Consider the following 15,477-nt stretch of genomic DNA (forward strand, 5'->3'; position numbering starts at 1 on the left):
CATATCAGCTCCATTGGCTCCAAGTGGTCACCAGATGGTAATATGGATTGCTGTGTTAATTTGATCAAAGAAGGCCTTGATTTTTTCTGATACCTTATGGAATGCAGTAAAATGGTGATTTTTGATATATTAGTTGGTAGGGTTTTTGATCTAATTTCCGTCCTTCAAAGTACAACCCGCGCTTTACCTCTATTTTTTGAACGGATTTGAACAAAAAATGTAATATTTCTGTCAAAGACGACTTCTAAATTTATTCACCTTTCCATACGTACCGTTGGATTTGATAAAGAGTCACAAATTGTTGAGATATTGTTTAAAATCTAATATGTACTGCTTCTTGATTCTAAATTCGTCCTACGAGTATCAATTCCGTCCAAATGCATTGAAACGCCATTAGATTTTCTTCGTCCTATGAATAAACGTAGAAAAACGGGATTTGCTAGGAGCGCTTCTTTTGTTTTGAGAACAATGAGCGTAAATATTCATACAATGCGCTGTAATAGGATTTATGTTGTAGCTAATGAACTAACGCATCGGAAAAAATCTATTATTGATTTGTGCACGATGAAATCATTGATATTATTGATCTTTTCTGATCGATAGAACGGAAATGGGCGATTACGACGAAGTTACGCTCTACCCTAATTGCTTCTAAGATGGCCTGGAACATCTGTAAAATGTATTGCTTCGTAAATTTGATCAAAGTAGGTCTTGATTTTTCTCTGCATTTATATGCAATGTGGGAAAATGATGTTTGTTGATATTGGCTGGTCATTGGCTCCAAGATGATCCACCGGAAGATCGCGACCATTTGTAAAATTGATGGCTATGTAAATTTAATCAAAGTAGACTTTGATTTGTTCTGAAACTAAATGGAATGTAGTAAAATGGTGATTTTTATTAATAGTAAAAGTAAGGCAGGTGGTGTTCATTTCAAACGCTAATAACTATTCGGGGGTAGCGCGGATTCACATCCGATCTTCAGCCAAGATGTTCCCAATGCTCCAAAGGTTCTAAATTTTGTACATGAAGAAAATTTATCCGCTACAGTGTCACGTAAAGCCGCGAATGCGAAAGTGGCTCACGCCCCCATACATGTTGTCGATTTTCCCCATACAAACTTCAAGCCGTCTGAGCGAGGGGTTTCCGTGAACCAAATGACTTTAAATTATGGCAGGGTGTTTCTGACTCCCCCCAACTACCATTCCAGAGGGTAGCGTTTGAAATCCCAGGATTTTGAAACACTCTAGTATTCAGTCACTATATTCCCAACTATTTTAGCGTGCATTTTTTTCAAGATTGAAAATCCATCTTGCAGTGTGTAGGATCTGATAGGCCAATCGATGCCTACATTTTGTTCTAATTTCCAAACGATTCGAAGATGTTGTGCTTCTTTAGAGCTTTTTGACATTTAATCGTCTTTCTCTATCTACACTCGTATGGCTAAATAAAAAATGGCCTGAGTTTTCCAGGTTTTTTTTCAGAACTTTAACGGATTATTTACCGGTTCCTAACTAGCCATTCCATAGTAAAACGATATAGTGGTTCTCAGATTTTCGTAAAAATTGTAGTTTTGCTTCTTATCGCAAAATATTAGACTCGTATTTTATTATTATGTTGTCATTAGGGTGACCATTGTCATGTTAGGGTGGTCCAAAAAATCGCTTTTTTTTCGAAAATGACTTTTTCCAAAAAAATTTAACGATCAAAGATCAAAATATCAAATGAAAGGTAATTAAAACTTTTTGGAAAAATATAATAATATTAAAAATTTGGGATTTTGCATTGAAAAACATTTATTGTATTTGTTTTCATGGTTTTCATGGCTTGTAGATAGAGGGTGCAATATGGTTTTATATTTTTCCTTGAATATATAGGATTTTTTACACAACAGCGATGTGTTCTTTTTTTCAATTTTGAGTTATATTTTTATGCAGTTTTCAAGTTTTGGGTTTTCGCTCAATACTCCTATGCGACTAGTTTACCAATTTTTAAATACCTTTCATTTGATATTTTGATCTTTGAAATCGGGTCAGTGGTTAAAAGTTATAAATTTTTGAAAAAAAGGCATTTTCGAAAAAATCGATTTTTTGACCACTTTTGGAAATGGTCGCCTTCATTACAAAATAAATAAGTGCGCGTCTAAGATTTTGTGATAAAGAACAAAAGTACCAATTTTAATGAAATTCTGAGAACCACTATATCGTTTTGCTTTGAAATGGCTGAATAAAAAAGCATTTTTTTGAATGCACTAAAATATTACTAAAACAATAAAAGCAAATAAATTGTTAAAGTTTAACACCTACTGAATTTCAGTAAGTCTAAGATCTCAAAATATTCAATGACTTGAATTTTCATATTCCATATACAAGTTCAAAATATTCAACATTTTCAAAGTTTCACAACATTTTCAGAGTTAAGGAAATAAAATTATATGATTTATTTCAAGTTTGTAATTAACTTTATGAATGACTTGATATTGTCAGTGAAGTCCCATTTATATCACAACAATTGTAGGAACTTTACAGAAGTTCTGATGAATGAAAGGTCAGTGAAACTTCATAAACAAACTGCGAGAACATAAACGAAGTTAGCATCCTGAAAATATGGGGAAATTACCTCAACTCAAAGCGGTTCTATTAGCATCCGAAAAACTACAGGCATTTATAAAATTTCCTAGATTTTCAGAGAACCGCACCGGTGCAACGGTGTTAAGATAACTTCAGAAATTCAGAGAACTTGAGGAAACATGGGGGAACTTTCAAGAAGCTCTAATTACCTCAGAACAGCTAGATCCAAAGATCTTTGGGGAATTTCAGAGATCGTAAGGGCAGTTCCCGTAACTTTTATCCAAACTTTAGGAGCACTTTAAAGATCTAAAGTTTGGAACGCGCTAAAATTGGTCTACTTCAAATTGGTGTATTTCTGTTGAAAATGCATAAAAAAAACCCGAAATGCTGCATTTGGAAGTTGAGTGTATATACAATGGTTGCTATGATGAGTTTTTACCGTTTGCTCTCCAGTTTTCAAAATGACGTCCAAGCAAGAGGAGCAGCGTGTCAAAATTATGCTCGCACAACAAGAGAATCCGACGTTCTCACACGCCAAGTTGGCAAAATTGCGGGATGTGGCCAAATCGATCGTGACAAACGTTTTAAAAATGTTTGGGGAGCGTCTGTCGACCGCCAGGAAGCCTGGACGCGGCGGCAATCGTAATCCGGACGTAGCAGCCACGACGAAGAAGGTGGCGGTGAAATATAAGCGGAATACTAACCTCTCCATCCGGGACGTCGCTGGCGGTCCTGAAAGCTGTTTACGAAAGTGCTCACAAAGTTCGATTGTGTCGTCATGGACGACGAAACTTATGTGAAGGCGGATTTCAAGCAGCCTCCGGGACAGGAGTTTTATACCGCATCAGGAAAAGGGAACGTGGCTGAAATTTTCAAAACCATCAAACTTTCGAAGTTTCTGAAAAAATATCTCGTCGGGCAGGCCATATGCACGGCATTTTCATTACTACGGGAACCATCAATCAAGAGATCTACGTCCAGGAGTACCTAGAAAAGCGGCTGCTACCATTCCTAAAGCAAAATAATAGACCTGTGCTGTTCTGGCCAGACTTGGCGAGCTGCCACTATGGAAAAAAGGCAATCGAGTGGTACGATGCGAACAACGTGGTTGTGGTACCCAAAGACCGCAACCCTCCCAACAGCCCAGAACTCCGCCCTATCGAACGGTATTGGGCCTTGGTCAAACGGAATCTCAAAAAAACCAATAAATCTATGAAAAACTAGCAGCAGTTTACATCTAACTGGCGTTCGGCAGCGAATAAGGTCGATGAGACCACTGTGCAAAATTTAATGGAAGGGGTTAAGCGGAAGGCACGGCAGTTCGGATTTGGCAAACCAAAAGAATAAACAAACATTTTTTCCTTTAAATATATGAATTGAACTACCAAAAGAAATATGAGAAGATTTTTGTGATATGAATTTTGACTGAAAGAAACGATTTTTGTCGACCAATTTTTGTGCTTTCCAGTCTTAATAAGCGTGAATTTAGAAAAAAAATAGGATAGTTCCATGATGTGGTGAAAAAAATCGGGAACCCTTAAGATGTTCTGAGAATTTCAGGGAAGTACGGAGACCTTCAGAGAATTTATGAAAACTTCAGAAATATTTCAGGATCTTCACAGAAGCCCTGATAATTTCTGGTAAGTTTACGAGATGTTCACGAGAATTCCATTTATTTCAGAGCAGAACCGAGATCTTCAATAGAATCAGAAAATCAAAGGGTAGTCCAAATAATTTCAAGGAAATTGCAGAAACGTCAAAGAAATTTTAAGAAACTCAGGGAATTTCCGGAAACATCAGCAAAGCTCCGAGAAAATTTCTGCACCGCATTAAAAATTTTATGAATATCTGGAAAATGTGAGCGTATTTTAAGAGTGTTATATGATGAAAATTTAAAGCACTTCAAAAATTGTGAAAATTTAGCTAAGTAGATTGGAGAACATCAACGAAGCTCCATCAATTGAAAAATGCGAGTACTTTTGGCAAGCACCAACATCTTCAAGAAATTCCAGAAAACTTCTTAGAAACTTGATATTTTTAGATAAAGTCTGTTCCAGTTAGTATTTGACCGCTTCTTTTTAATTACTGTAGCGTCTCTAGTTGTCTCATCAATAAACTGTTGACAACGTTTTGATCTGGAAAGTTTGTTTGGTGACAATTTCATCAGGATCCATAGACACGTATGAAAGTTATCGAAGATGGAACGCGTGACACGTGAACAAATTTTGCATGCTTACGTTGAAAGCCCAACGTGGTCAGGAGGAATGATCGGAAAAGTTCTCAAATTTCCAAAATCGATTGTAAAGGCCCAAGCGCAATGACAGCGGAAGTGGAACGGCAGCGGAAAAGCCTGATCTGAGTAAGACTACTTGTCGGATTGAAAACTAGTTAGTACCAAATCGACTTCGATTAGGCATCTCGAATTCATTTTTGACAACTGTCAAACTTGCCGTTTCCGTTCCGGTTCCGTCCACATTGCGTTTGGGCCTTAAATAACGTGCCTAAACGTTACCGAGAAACACTAACGTTGGATCGCGCAAATAAAACAATCGTGAAAGTGGAACATATGACCGGAAATTACGAGCGAAGATCATTAGGACAGTCCAAAAGAACCCTGGGATCTCCGGACGTGATTTGGCGAAAAGGCGCACAGAACAGTTCAGCGAATTTGTATGCCTGAAGGTTTTCGGTCGTACCATGCCAGCAAACATCCCAACAGGACACTGACACAAAACCTGAAGCAAGTTCTGATCAAGTATAACAAATGTTTTTTAATGGACGATGAAACGTAAAAATGGATTTTGGACATATTTCGGGTCAAAAATTTTACCTTGCCAAACGTAAAAGGGATGCTCCGGGTAAGTTCAAATTTGTCTTTGCAGATAAATTCGCTCGCATGTATTAACAGACAATCTGCAGTTGTGGAAAAAATGGTTTTCATCACTGGAGCGACTATGAAGGGACAACTTAACAAGGAAGAATGCCTTCAGGAGAGAATTTTGGCATCCATTCAGTCACACGAAAGTCCCGTAAAGTTCAAGGATGTCATTGAATGGTATGATAAGGATAATGTCGATTATATTAAAAAAAAGTATCAATCCTCCAAATTGTCCAGATTTTCGTCCCATCGAAAAATTGTAGGCAATTATCGAGCGTAAATTGAAGAAATGGAAGAAGGCAAAACAATCAAAACACCATCTGATTTGGAGAAATGGTGCAGAAAAGGTTGACTGCAAATAATTGTTCTTGGATTTTTTTTTTCCTTATAAAAACCTACGAAATGATACCCTTAGTGATGTTCTGTGTTATTACCTCTTGAAGAAATGACCAATTTTGTGCGACCAAATTCTATATGGAACAGACTTTAGAATCATGCTATTCAGCAAACTTCCGAGTTCTTCAAGGACGATCAGAACATTCCCATTAACTGAAGGAAGATTTCAGCGATATATAGGGATAATCCGAAAATTCTATGATTGATCCGAAAACTTTAGAAGCATCAGGGAATTATGAATATATATAAGAAAATTTGCTGGAACATAAGACAAATTTTGAGAACCTCAGGTAAGCATAGAAAACATCAGGGATGTCCAGAAAAGTTCAGGGAAAATTAGAATTTTTTCACTTGATTTGTTTTCCATCGATCTTGTTTTCCGTGCTGAGCACCAATGCTACCGACGCCAGAGAGGCAGCTCCCACACCTGGACCCTACCTATGGACCCATCAACTCATGAACCGGGGACCAACGGCTTTACTTTCCTTCCGAAGGAATGCGTGATCAGAACATCCCCGCGGCGCCGACTGGGATTGAACCTAAGCATGCTGGGGTGAGAGGTAATCCCGCTTACCACTACATCACCGGCGCCACTGGGAAAATTAGCAAAGCTTCGTAAGCGTTTAGAAGGTTTATAAAACTTAAGGAAAATTGTGGAAACTTCAAGACAATTTAATTAATTTCAGTATAATTGCGGATTCTTATGAAAAATACATTTCACTATTTTTGTTTGTATTACTTCTATTTGAAGTAAACGATATACATAGTTGAAGATGTTAAGTTTCAAATAACAAACAAGTTGATATTTCTCACCTCCAGCTAGGGAGTTTGGTAAAGGGGGATGATCAACCCGATTCGTACCTTCCTCAAAGTTATCCTTGCTCACTTTCTAACTATCGGAACTATCAACTCTATACTTTCATCTCCTCATGTATCGTATAAAATGACCACTTTATGTTATTTGAAACTTAGCATTTTCAACTAAAAAAATACAGTGAAATCAGGGCAGTCTAGAGAAGTTGAAGAAAATTCCGAAATATTTTGGGAAGCTAAACTATTGAATAAGTTATAAATAAGTTCCACGAACTGCAGAAAAACCTTGAGAATTTCAGTGAAATTCATAGAACCATAATTATTATTTCGTTTTGATTCCAAGAAAATTGCTGGAAAAACTTCTAAAACTTCACAGAAGTGCAGAGATCTTCAGAAACATTCCAATAACTTCATAGAAGCCTATGGAACTTAAAGAAAGATCCGAGAACTTCAGGAATTTTTATGATCATCATCAAAATGCGGGAGCATTTCTAAAAAGTTTAGTAAGCTCCAAAAATAAGGGGAATTTCGGGGTTCAGTTCCATTAGCTTCAGAAAAAAATATCTTCAATATTTCTTAAGATATTCAAGGTTTTGATCCAAAATACGCCTTTTTAATGCCCCACCGACGTAGAGTGCGCCACGCGAGTTTGAGAAGGAACGTAAACCAAACCGTTTGTTTACATCAGAATAACTATTTTTCACAACGCAAATTAAAGCATTTTTCATTCAACATCTTGCCAATTTCCATCGGTAATCGTCTTATTGTACAATTTTCCACAGATCTTAACTGATTTGTACCTTAACTATTCACACATAAGAAATCCGGAAGATCATAACCACTTAGGCACTTTTCTAATTTTCCATTTTTCTCAACAAAAATATTACTGAACACCAGCAGGATCTTTACAAAAACGTTACAGAATTAAATTTGTCAACTGTAGATTAAGTTTTGGAGCATCTCAGATGAATCAATTTATCAGGAAAAGTAAAAAAGTGTTCCGCTTCCTATGTCTCAAGGCGAAAATCTCTGCTTACAACACTCTTTTTGACGTTCTCCTATTCACCACCAGAGGTTGAATCGATCGTTTAGTTCCTATTAAAAAGGCCTATTAGCACTATTTCCAAGGTCAATAGCTCGAAGTTGGGTGAAATTGAGCAAACCAGGATGATTACATTTGAAAGTATACTTAAAATGCTGCCCAATGCATGCCAAATCATTAGCCTTCACAGCAAAAAAATAATTTTGATATCACATCAAAGTGGATGCACTACAATCATGTCGAAAATTTCATGTAATTTTTATGACCACATAAATAAACAAATGCAGTAAAAGCAGCGTAATGTCAGTTCATGCATTGTATTAATGATAATTTTGTCCTTTTTAGCAAGTAATATTACACCATATTTTCGACATGATTGTAGTGCATCCACTTTGACGTGATATCAAAATTATTTTTTTGCTGTGTTCTATAGTATTCTCTGCTGATCTGCTTATTACCAAACTATAGTAACCCGTGTACAGATAATCGCTTTCTTGAATTTGTACATAGAAGCTCCTTCATACCTCACTTACTCTTGGTGTTGAAGGAAGAAAATTCGAATTCGGTTAAATCGAAGTAGGCATGCAAAAAAGAGTAGGCGTTGCAAAGCCGCGTGTGGTAAAACTTTTGATTCAAAATTCAAAATTGTAGTGACTTACTCTTACTGGACAAGAAGGTGATTGGTAGTGTCTATTGTAGTGATTGGTAGACTGAATAAACAGTGGTTCTTGTTTCTCGTGGCAAGTGAGTCCCGGTGTCTATTGTATTGTTAAAAAAATGACTGAACTACGGTTGGTCTCTGTTCCCCCCGGCAGGTGATTCACAGTGTCGGTAGTAGTGACCGATTGATTGAACGAACAGTGGTCCTTGTTTTTCCCGGAATGTGATTCTCGGTGTTTGTTGTAGTAACCGGTTAAGTGAACGAACATTGGTCCTTGTTTCTCCCACTATTTGAGTCCCGGTGTCTGTAGCAATGTGTCATTGGCTTTCGAACGTGAGTGGTTGTATATAATTACGATAATGAGCTCTGGAATATCTTTTTTGGTTGGTTCAGGTAAGTGCAATATGTTTTGATCACTATTTGAAACGTGACGATGTACAAATAGGGTAGAGAACTACTTCGGCCTAATCGCCCATTTTGGGCCTATCGAGCAGACAACTTCAAATAAATCCATGATTTCAGAGTTAGCAAGTCAATTATGCGTTTGGTACGATACTTTAGTTAATAAGCTACCGAACGAAGTCAATGAGAACGCACAAACTTGTCGCAAGACACTATATGGTTTAAATGACCCGTTTTTGCATAAACTAAAAAACGCACTTTGGTACTTTTAGACCACTGTGCATCGGCACAAAAAAAATTATTTTTAGAATTTCACTTTGCTTGGGCCTCTGTCACTTGACCTCGAATTACCCATATATAAATGTAAAAATATTTTGAGCATCTGGACATAGTAAAATTTTCAGCAACACTGATTAAGGCCTAGAAATTTTTTATGTTCCAGTTGCTAAATTTCGGCGAAGTATTTTCTCCAAAGGTTTCTCGCAATTTGGAATGCCGTGTGCCAAATACTTTTTATCCATTTATATTATTTTTTTATGAATGAAAGCCCAATCTGTACCTCATTTTATAAAATGTGAATGGTCAATGAATGAAAACATAGAATGTGACATGCCATAACGATTTGCCTTGTAACTTACCGTCCATGCAGATGTATTTCACCCGCACCGTTCCCTCCTTCCACACCACGGAAAACGGGTGGTCCTGAGAGAACACAAAGCTGCAGTGGTTCTTGCCGGAACATCTGGAAAAAGAAATTAGATGAAATTAGAAGATATGCTATTAGTCCGTTCTCTGCCCGGGAAACAATTCTAGCGCTGTGACGCCCACAATCGACGCGGGATGGACGCCCGCCGTGTCATTTGCAACAAGCCTAGAATTATTCCGGGAATGACTTTGATGATAAAATGTTATTAGTTGGGAGGAGGTCTAAAATTTGATCCAATTTTCAAAGCATAGCGCCACGGTGATATAAAATATTGCTTCTCTGATTATATCTCTCTACCGGATCGGTCGGCATCGAACAGAAAATAGCCCCACAACACCCATGTGCCACAAAATTCATGCCCACGGCCTATCAACAGGACCTCAATTTAATCTGCTTTCGATTTTGTATCGAATCCCATTCTGTGTTCAATTTCGGTTGCCGACGCTAATGCTTTGATCATTCTATATCGGGGTCACGTATTTAGAATGGGATGCAACTGCTCTGCTGCACAAATGCAACGATGACAACGACGACTATGTGCATGCATGTTCCCGCAGGGTACGAAGTGGTGTTCTTCATCTTCCTCATCGGTCGGTCATCGGCGGCGCTCACTGTCACATTGATGCAACTACACGCGAGAGACCCATTTTCTAGCTAACACTTAATTAGCGACCATTTCAGTTCGTAAATTATACAATTACCAGCGAAGTAAGAAGGAAGGGACGATTGGGAGTGGGAGGGTAGAAATTTTATAAACCAATTATGTTTTTATTTTCATCGACCTTCGAAAGACGGTTCCCGGGGGCAAAGAGAGTGTGTGAGCAACAGAGCCAATCGGTTCGCTATCTATGTCTTGTCTGTCGCAGCTTCCATTCGGTCGAGGCAGCACGCATCGGTCTCAGGCACGTTCCAGTTGGTGTCTTCTTTTTGGACGATTTCGGGAAACAGTCAAACGTCGTATACATAACGAGGTAAACCAGTATCATACATGATGGAGTGAAGCAGCAGTTTTGACGGATGGTTTCTATTTTAGACTACAACATCATATTCCCATGACTGAAGCCAACAATTGTTAGTGATGACTAACAAAATTACTGGTACCAAAACGAGCGCACTTCCCCTATCAAAGATTTGTGATTCTTAGGAATAGTGCTCCAAAAATGGGAAAAGGGTTCAGCAGCTGTCCATCGCATTCGAATTGAATCACCCGAAGTGCTGTAAAACATTGGAAACTGGAAAGTTAATTGCTCATAAAAATGTGAGTTGCATATTTTTGGGGAACCCTTTGACCGTCAAAACGGACAGTTATTAATTATGATATGGGGAAACAAAATAGCCGTAAGATTAAAAACATGACGCGGTGACCTATCATGAGGCAAGTCTTTCTACGAATAAATACGGTTTCATTAAACTCAGCTTGTATAATTTATACAGCATGTACAACTCAAACGCATGCATTCGCTGATGAATTAAATCCTTTAAATCCATAACATATGTGCCAACAATCATCGTTCAGCAGTAAAATTAAATAAATGCAGATTACATTCGTTTAAAGCTTCATTAATATGTAATAACCGTTGATTCGTTTCTTGTCCGTTTGGAAACGTAGCGTACCGCCAGTTGGGGTGACATTGAGCTAAAAATGAAAAATGTTTGTTGTTTCAAATATCTTAAATCTACAGAAAATGAAATGACTAGAATTCAACATGGTGTAATGATGGTGTGTTTCTTCAACTCCTGGAGTAAACTGTAAATAACATTAAAGAGTTGTTATATTTAAAAAATGTTGTTAAGTTAAGTCATAAGTTCTAGAAAATAACGTTGTCAAAAATGTTCTTTATAAACATACTCAAATAAAACACTTTAATACGAATTACATTATGACAATATCCAAGTGTAATCCTAATAACTATCTTACATCCACATATTTGATGATATTTAATCCAAATGTATGTGTTTGGCCCAATGAAGAATAAGTTTTGGGCCATTATTTAGATAATTTTAAGTAAAATTAGGTTTCAATTTCAATCAACCAGTTATTGATAGATCATTGATGAATATATTCACATACCTAACAAGGTAGGGAACGAAAAACTATATTTTTTGGACCAAATGTCACCCCCACTGAGTGTTAAAAAAAATTATCCAGGAAGAGGAAACAAAATAACGGACAACGGACAATAACGGTAAAAAAATATTTTTTTTAGGGAATCGAGATTTCGTAGGGCCCTCAGATAGCCTGTCAGCAGAAGGAACGACACTTCTGGGATACATTCGTAGTAGCAGCTGTTGTTGTTTTCCACGAGATGTCAGATGGGGAAATACGAAACTAAAAGCAATATCTGTTAAATGACAATCGGTATGCCTTATAGACGGTGCACACTGGGGACATAATCGAAACAATGTGTTAAAATTCAATAACTTCGGTGCTCGCTGGAACAAGAGACTAAAAAATAGTAATTCTTATAGAAAAAAGTCTCAGAAATCGATTGGAGTGGGTTTCATTTTGGGCGATAAGGTCAATTGGGGTTGTTCACAGTTTTGCCCTAAAATCTCCTATTTTGCATGATTTGAATACTGTATCTCAAGATACCGATGATATAGACGGATGATTTCTTGGGCAAAGTTGACCAGGAGGTCAAGGACTGTTAGATGATGGACAGAACAATTCGGAATTCTTCCGCTAGGCGGCGCTAGTGAGCATTCGAAGTGAATATGTTTGCGCTGCTGTATCTCAAGATCCTGACTATTTAGACGGATGATTGCTTCGGCAATGTTGATCAGGAGGTCAAGGAACAATCCGGAATTCTCTCGCTAGATGGCGCTAGTGAGCATTTGAAATGAATATGTTTGTGCTACTGTATGCTCATGTATTCTTCTTTGTGTGTGTGTGTGTGTGTGTGTGTGTGTGTGTGTGTGTGTGTGTGTGTGAGAGTGTGTGTGTGTGTGTGTTTTTTTTTTTTTTTTTTTTTTTTTTTTTTTTTTTTTTTTTTTTTTTTTGGCAAGGAGGAAACCTTCAAAAAGGCCATCGTGCCACCGCTTGACGACTGGGCGCACAGTCGCGGTGACACGGTGTGTGGGATTCTTACCGCACTAAAACCTCCTTAGACGCCTTGCCCTTTTCCCCCGGAACCACTTGTCGTATTACTTCGGAGGGGGCCGTGCATTACGCACCTCACTTTACCTCAGCTAATTGGCGCTTCCAGTTCGCTGATCGTCTCTCCAATTTGTGAGCCATTTATCTCCCAGCGTCACGTTCTACTCGGTTATCCCTGGTGGTGGATACAGCCTACTCTGACGGAGAGTTCTCCCGGCTTCGGCTTTCAGTTCGCACTTGTGTGAGCACATTATTACTTTCTAGTTGGTCTTCCCGCCATTTTCGCTGCAGCGCTGACATGATCTGCGTTACTGCTCTGCTGACGGCGTTAAAGGTGCCCTCCTCTCGACACATTTCTTCGACGACATTTTCCGTGCTAAGGGCGAGCATATCCTCTCGCACATCATCAAATCTAGGACATTCGAAGACCACGTGCTCTGGTGATTCTTCCACATTCCCACACTCCGGACAGAAGGGTGACGTTGTGTGTCCGAACCGATGCAGGTACTTCCTGAAGCAGCCATGACCAGACAGGAACTGCGTCAAGTGGAAGTTGACTTCTCCATGCTTCCTGTTCACCCAGGTCGAAAGAGTCGGTATTAGCCTGTGTGTCCATCTACCGTTCTCTGCTGCATCCCACTCCTGCTGCCACTTAGCCATCGACTCCGTTCTCACCATTTTTCGTACTCCTCTGGTTTCTCTCGTCATATAGCACTCGTAGTCCTCCGCCAAGGTGATGCCGATTGGGATCATACCGGCGATAACGCATACTGCCTCCATCGAAATGGTTCTGTACGCACTCACGACTCGCATGGCCATGAGCCGCAACGTACTGCTCAATTTCCTTTGGTTCTGCTTGGTTTTCAGCGCTTCAATCCAGGCTGGACCTCCGTACCTTAGTATTGATGAGGAAACACTAGCCAGAAGACGTCTCTTGCTGCTGCTTGGACCAGAATTGTTCGGCATGATTCTGGCTATTGCGTTGATGACCTTCGTCGCCTTCTCGCAAGCATATTCGATGTGGCTATTAAAGTTTAGCCGGTCGTCGATCATCACTCCCAGATACTTAAGCATGCGCTTCGAAGCAATGGTGTGCTCTCCAACGGTAATTTCTGCCCGCTGCACTGCTTTGCAGTTACTGACCAACATCACTTCTGTTTTGTGGTGGGCTATCTGCAGCTTCGCTCCTTGCATCCAGTTACCAATCGTATCTATCGCCTCAGCCGCCAACATTTCCACTTCTTCCAGCGTCTCACCGGTTACCGTCAAGACGACATCGTCCGCAAAGCCAACGATCTCAACTCCTTTGGGCAGCTTGAGCGTCAGCACGCCATTGTACATTCCGTTCCACAGCGTGGGACCTAGAATGGAGCCTTGGGGAACCCCCGCCGTGATTCTAAGCGATTTCTGCCCCGTGTCTGTCACGTAGACAAGGACCCGGTTCTGGAAATAACTACTTAGAATCCTGCAGAGGTAGCCTGGAACCCTCATTCTATGGAGCGCCTTGGCGATGGCCTCCCAGCTGGCGCTATTGAATGCATTCTTGACATCGATCGTAATCACGGCGCAGTATCGATTTCCTCTCCGCTTCTGTTTGGAAGCTTTCTCGGCTCTGTCAATCACTGTCCGAATTGCATCCACCGTCGATCTCCCTTTCCGGAATCCAAACTGTCTCTCCGACAATCCGTGTTCACTCTCCGTGCATTTCGTCAGCCTGTTGAGGATGATCCTCTCTAAGAGCTTTCCTACAGTATCCAGCAAGCATATTGGCCTATACGATGCAGGATCCCCCGGCGGTTTTCCGGGCTTCGGCAACAGCACAAGCTTTTGTACCTTCCACCTATCAGGGAACTGACCATCGTCCAGACATTTCTGCAGCACCATCCTGAACATGTCCGGGAACGTCTGGATCGCCGCCTTCAACGCCACGTTGGGAATTCCATCCGGGCCGGGAGCTTTATTCGCTTTCAACCCTTTCGCTGCTGCTATGAGTTCCTCGTTGGAGACTTGTTCAACGTTGTCTTCATCTACCTCGCCATATGGTGTAGGTGGCCAGTTCGTTGGGTCATGCTGTGGGAAAAGTCCCTCCACGATGACTTTCAGCTCCAGAGGGGTGACGTTGTGTGTTCAAAGCGATGCAGGTACTTCCTGATGCAGCCATGACCAGACAGGAACTGCGTCAAGTGGAAGTTGACTTCTCCATGCTTCCTGTTCACCCAGGTCGAAAGAATCGGTATTAGCCTGTGTGTCCATCTACCGTTCTCCGCTGCGTCCCACTCCTGTTGCCACTTAACCATCGACTCCGTTCTCACCATTTTTCGAACTCCTCTGGTAACTCTTCGCATATAGCATTCGGTGTCCTCCGCCAAGGTGATGACGATGGGTATCATACCGGCGATAACGCATACTGCTTCCGTCGAAATTGTTCTGTACGCACTCACGACTCGCATGGCCATGAGGCGGAACGTACTGTTCAATTTTCTTTGGTTCTTCTTCGTTTTCAGCGCTGCATCCCAGGCTGGACCTCCATACCTCAGTATCGACGACGATACACTAGCCAGAAGACGCCTCTTGCTGCTGCTTGGTCCAGAATTGTTAGGCATGATTCTGGCTATCGCATTGATGGCCTTCGCCGCCTTCTCACATGCGTAGTCGACGTGGCTATTGAAGTTTAGCCGGTCATCGATCATCACTCCAAGATACTTCAGCACGCGCTTTGATGCTATGGCGTTCTCCCCGACGGTAATTTCTGCTCGCTGAACAGCTTTGCAGTTACTGACAAATAGCACTTCCGTTTTGTAGTGGACTATCTGCAGCTTCGCTCCTTGCATCCAGTTGGAAACCGTGTCGATCGCCTCGGTTGCCAGCATTTCAACCTCTTCTGACGTCTCGCCTACTACCGCCAACTCGAC

The 15,477-nt window shown here is 40.3% G+C and overlaps 2 protein-coding genes across 2 annotated transcripts in view; one reads left to right on the forward strand and one right to left on the reverse strand.

The window, feature by feature from the left end:
- The window catches only part of Ns4 (Nucleostemin 4), a 515,404-nt gene that overhangs the window by 248,889 nt on the left and 251,038 nt on the right, over positions 1 to 15,477 (forward strand). The gene's annotated exons all lie outside the window — the stretch shown is intronic.
- Positions 1 to 15,477, reverse strand: part of LOC135702991 (uncharacterized) — a 368,382-nt gene that overhangs the window by 193,641 nt on the left and 159,264 nt on the right. Inside the window, exon 4 of the mRNA XM_065224074.1 lies at positions 9,401 to 9,504. Coding sequence (XP_065080146.1) covers positions 9,401 to 9,504 — 104 coding nt within the window. The remainder of the gene's footprint in view (positions 1 to 9,400; positions 9,505 to 15,477) is intronic.

Source organism: Ochlerotatus camptorhynchus, unplaced genomic scaffold, assembly GCF_037179485.1.
Source record: "Ochlerotatus camptorhynchus isolate MF236.1 unplaced genomic scaffold, CSIRO-AGI_Acam_v1.1 ptg000204l, whole genome shotgun sequence".
Taxonomy (NCBI): Eukaryota; Metazoa; Arthropoda; class Insecta; order Diptera; family Culicidae; genus Ochlerotatus; species Ochlerotatus camptorhynchus.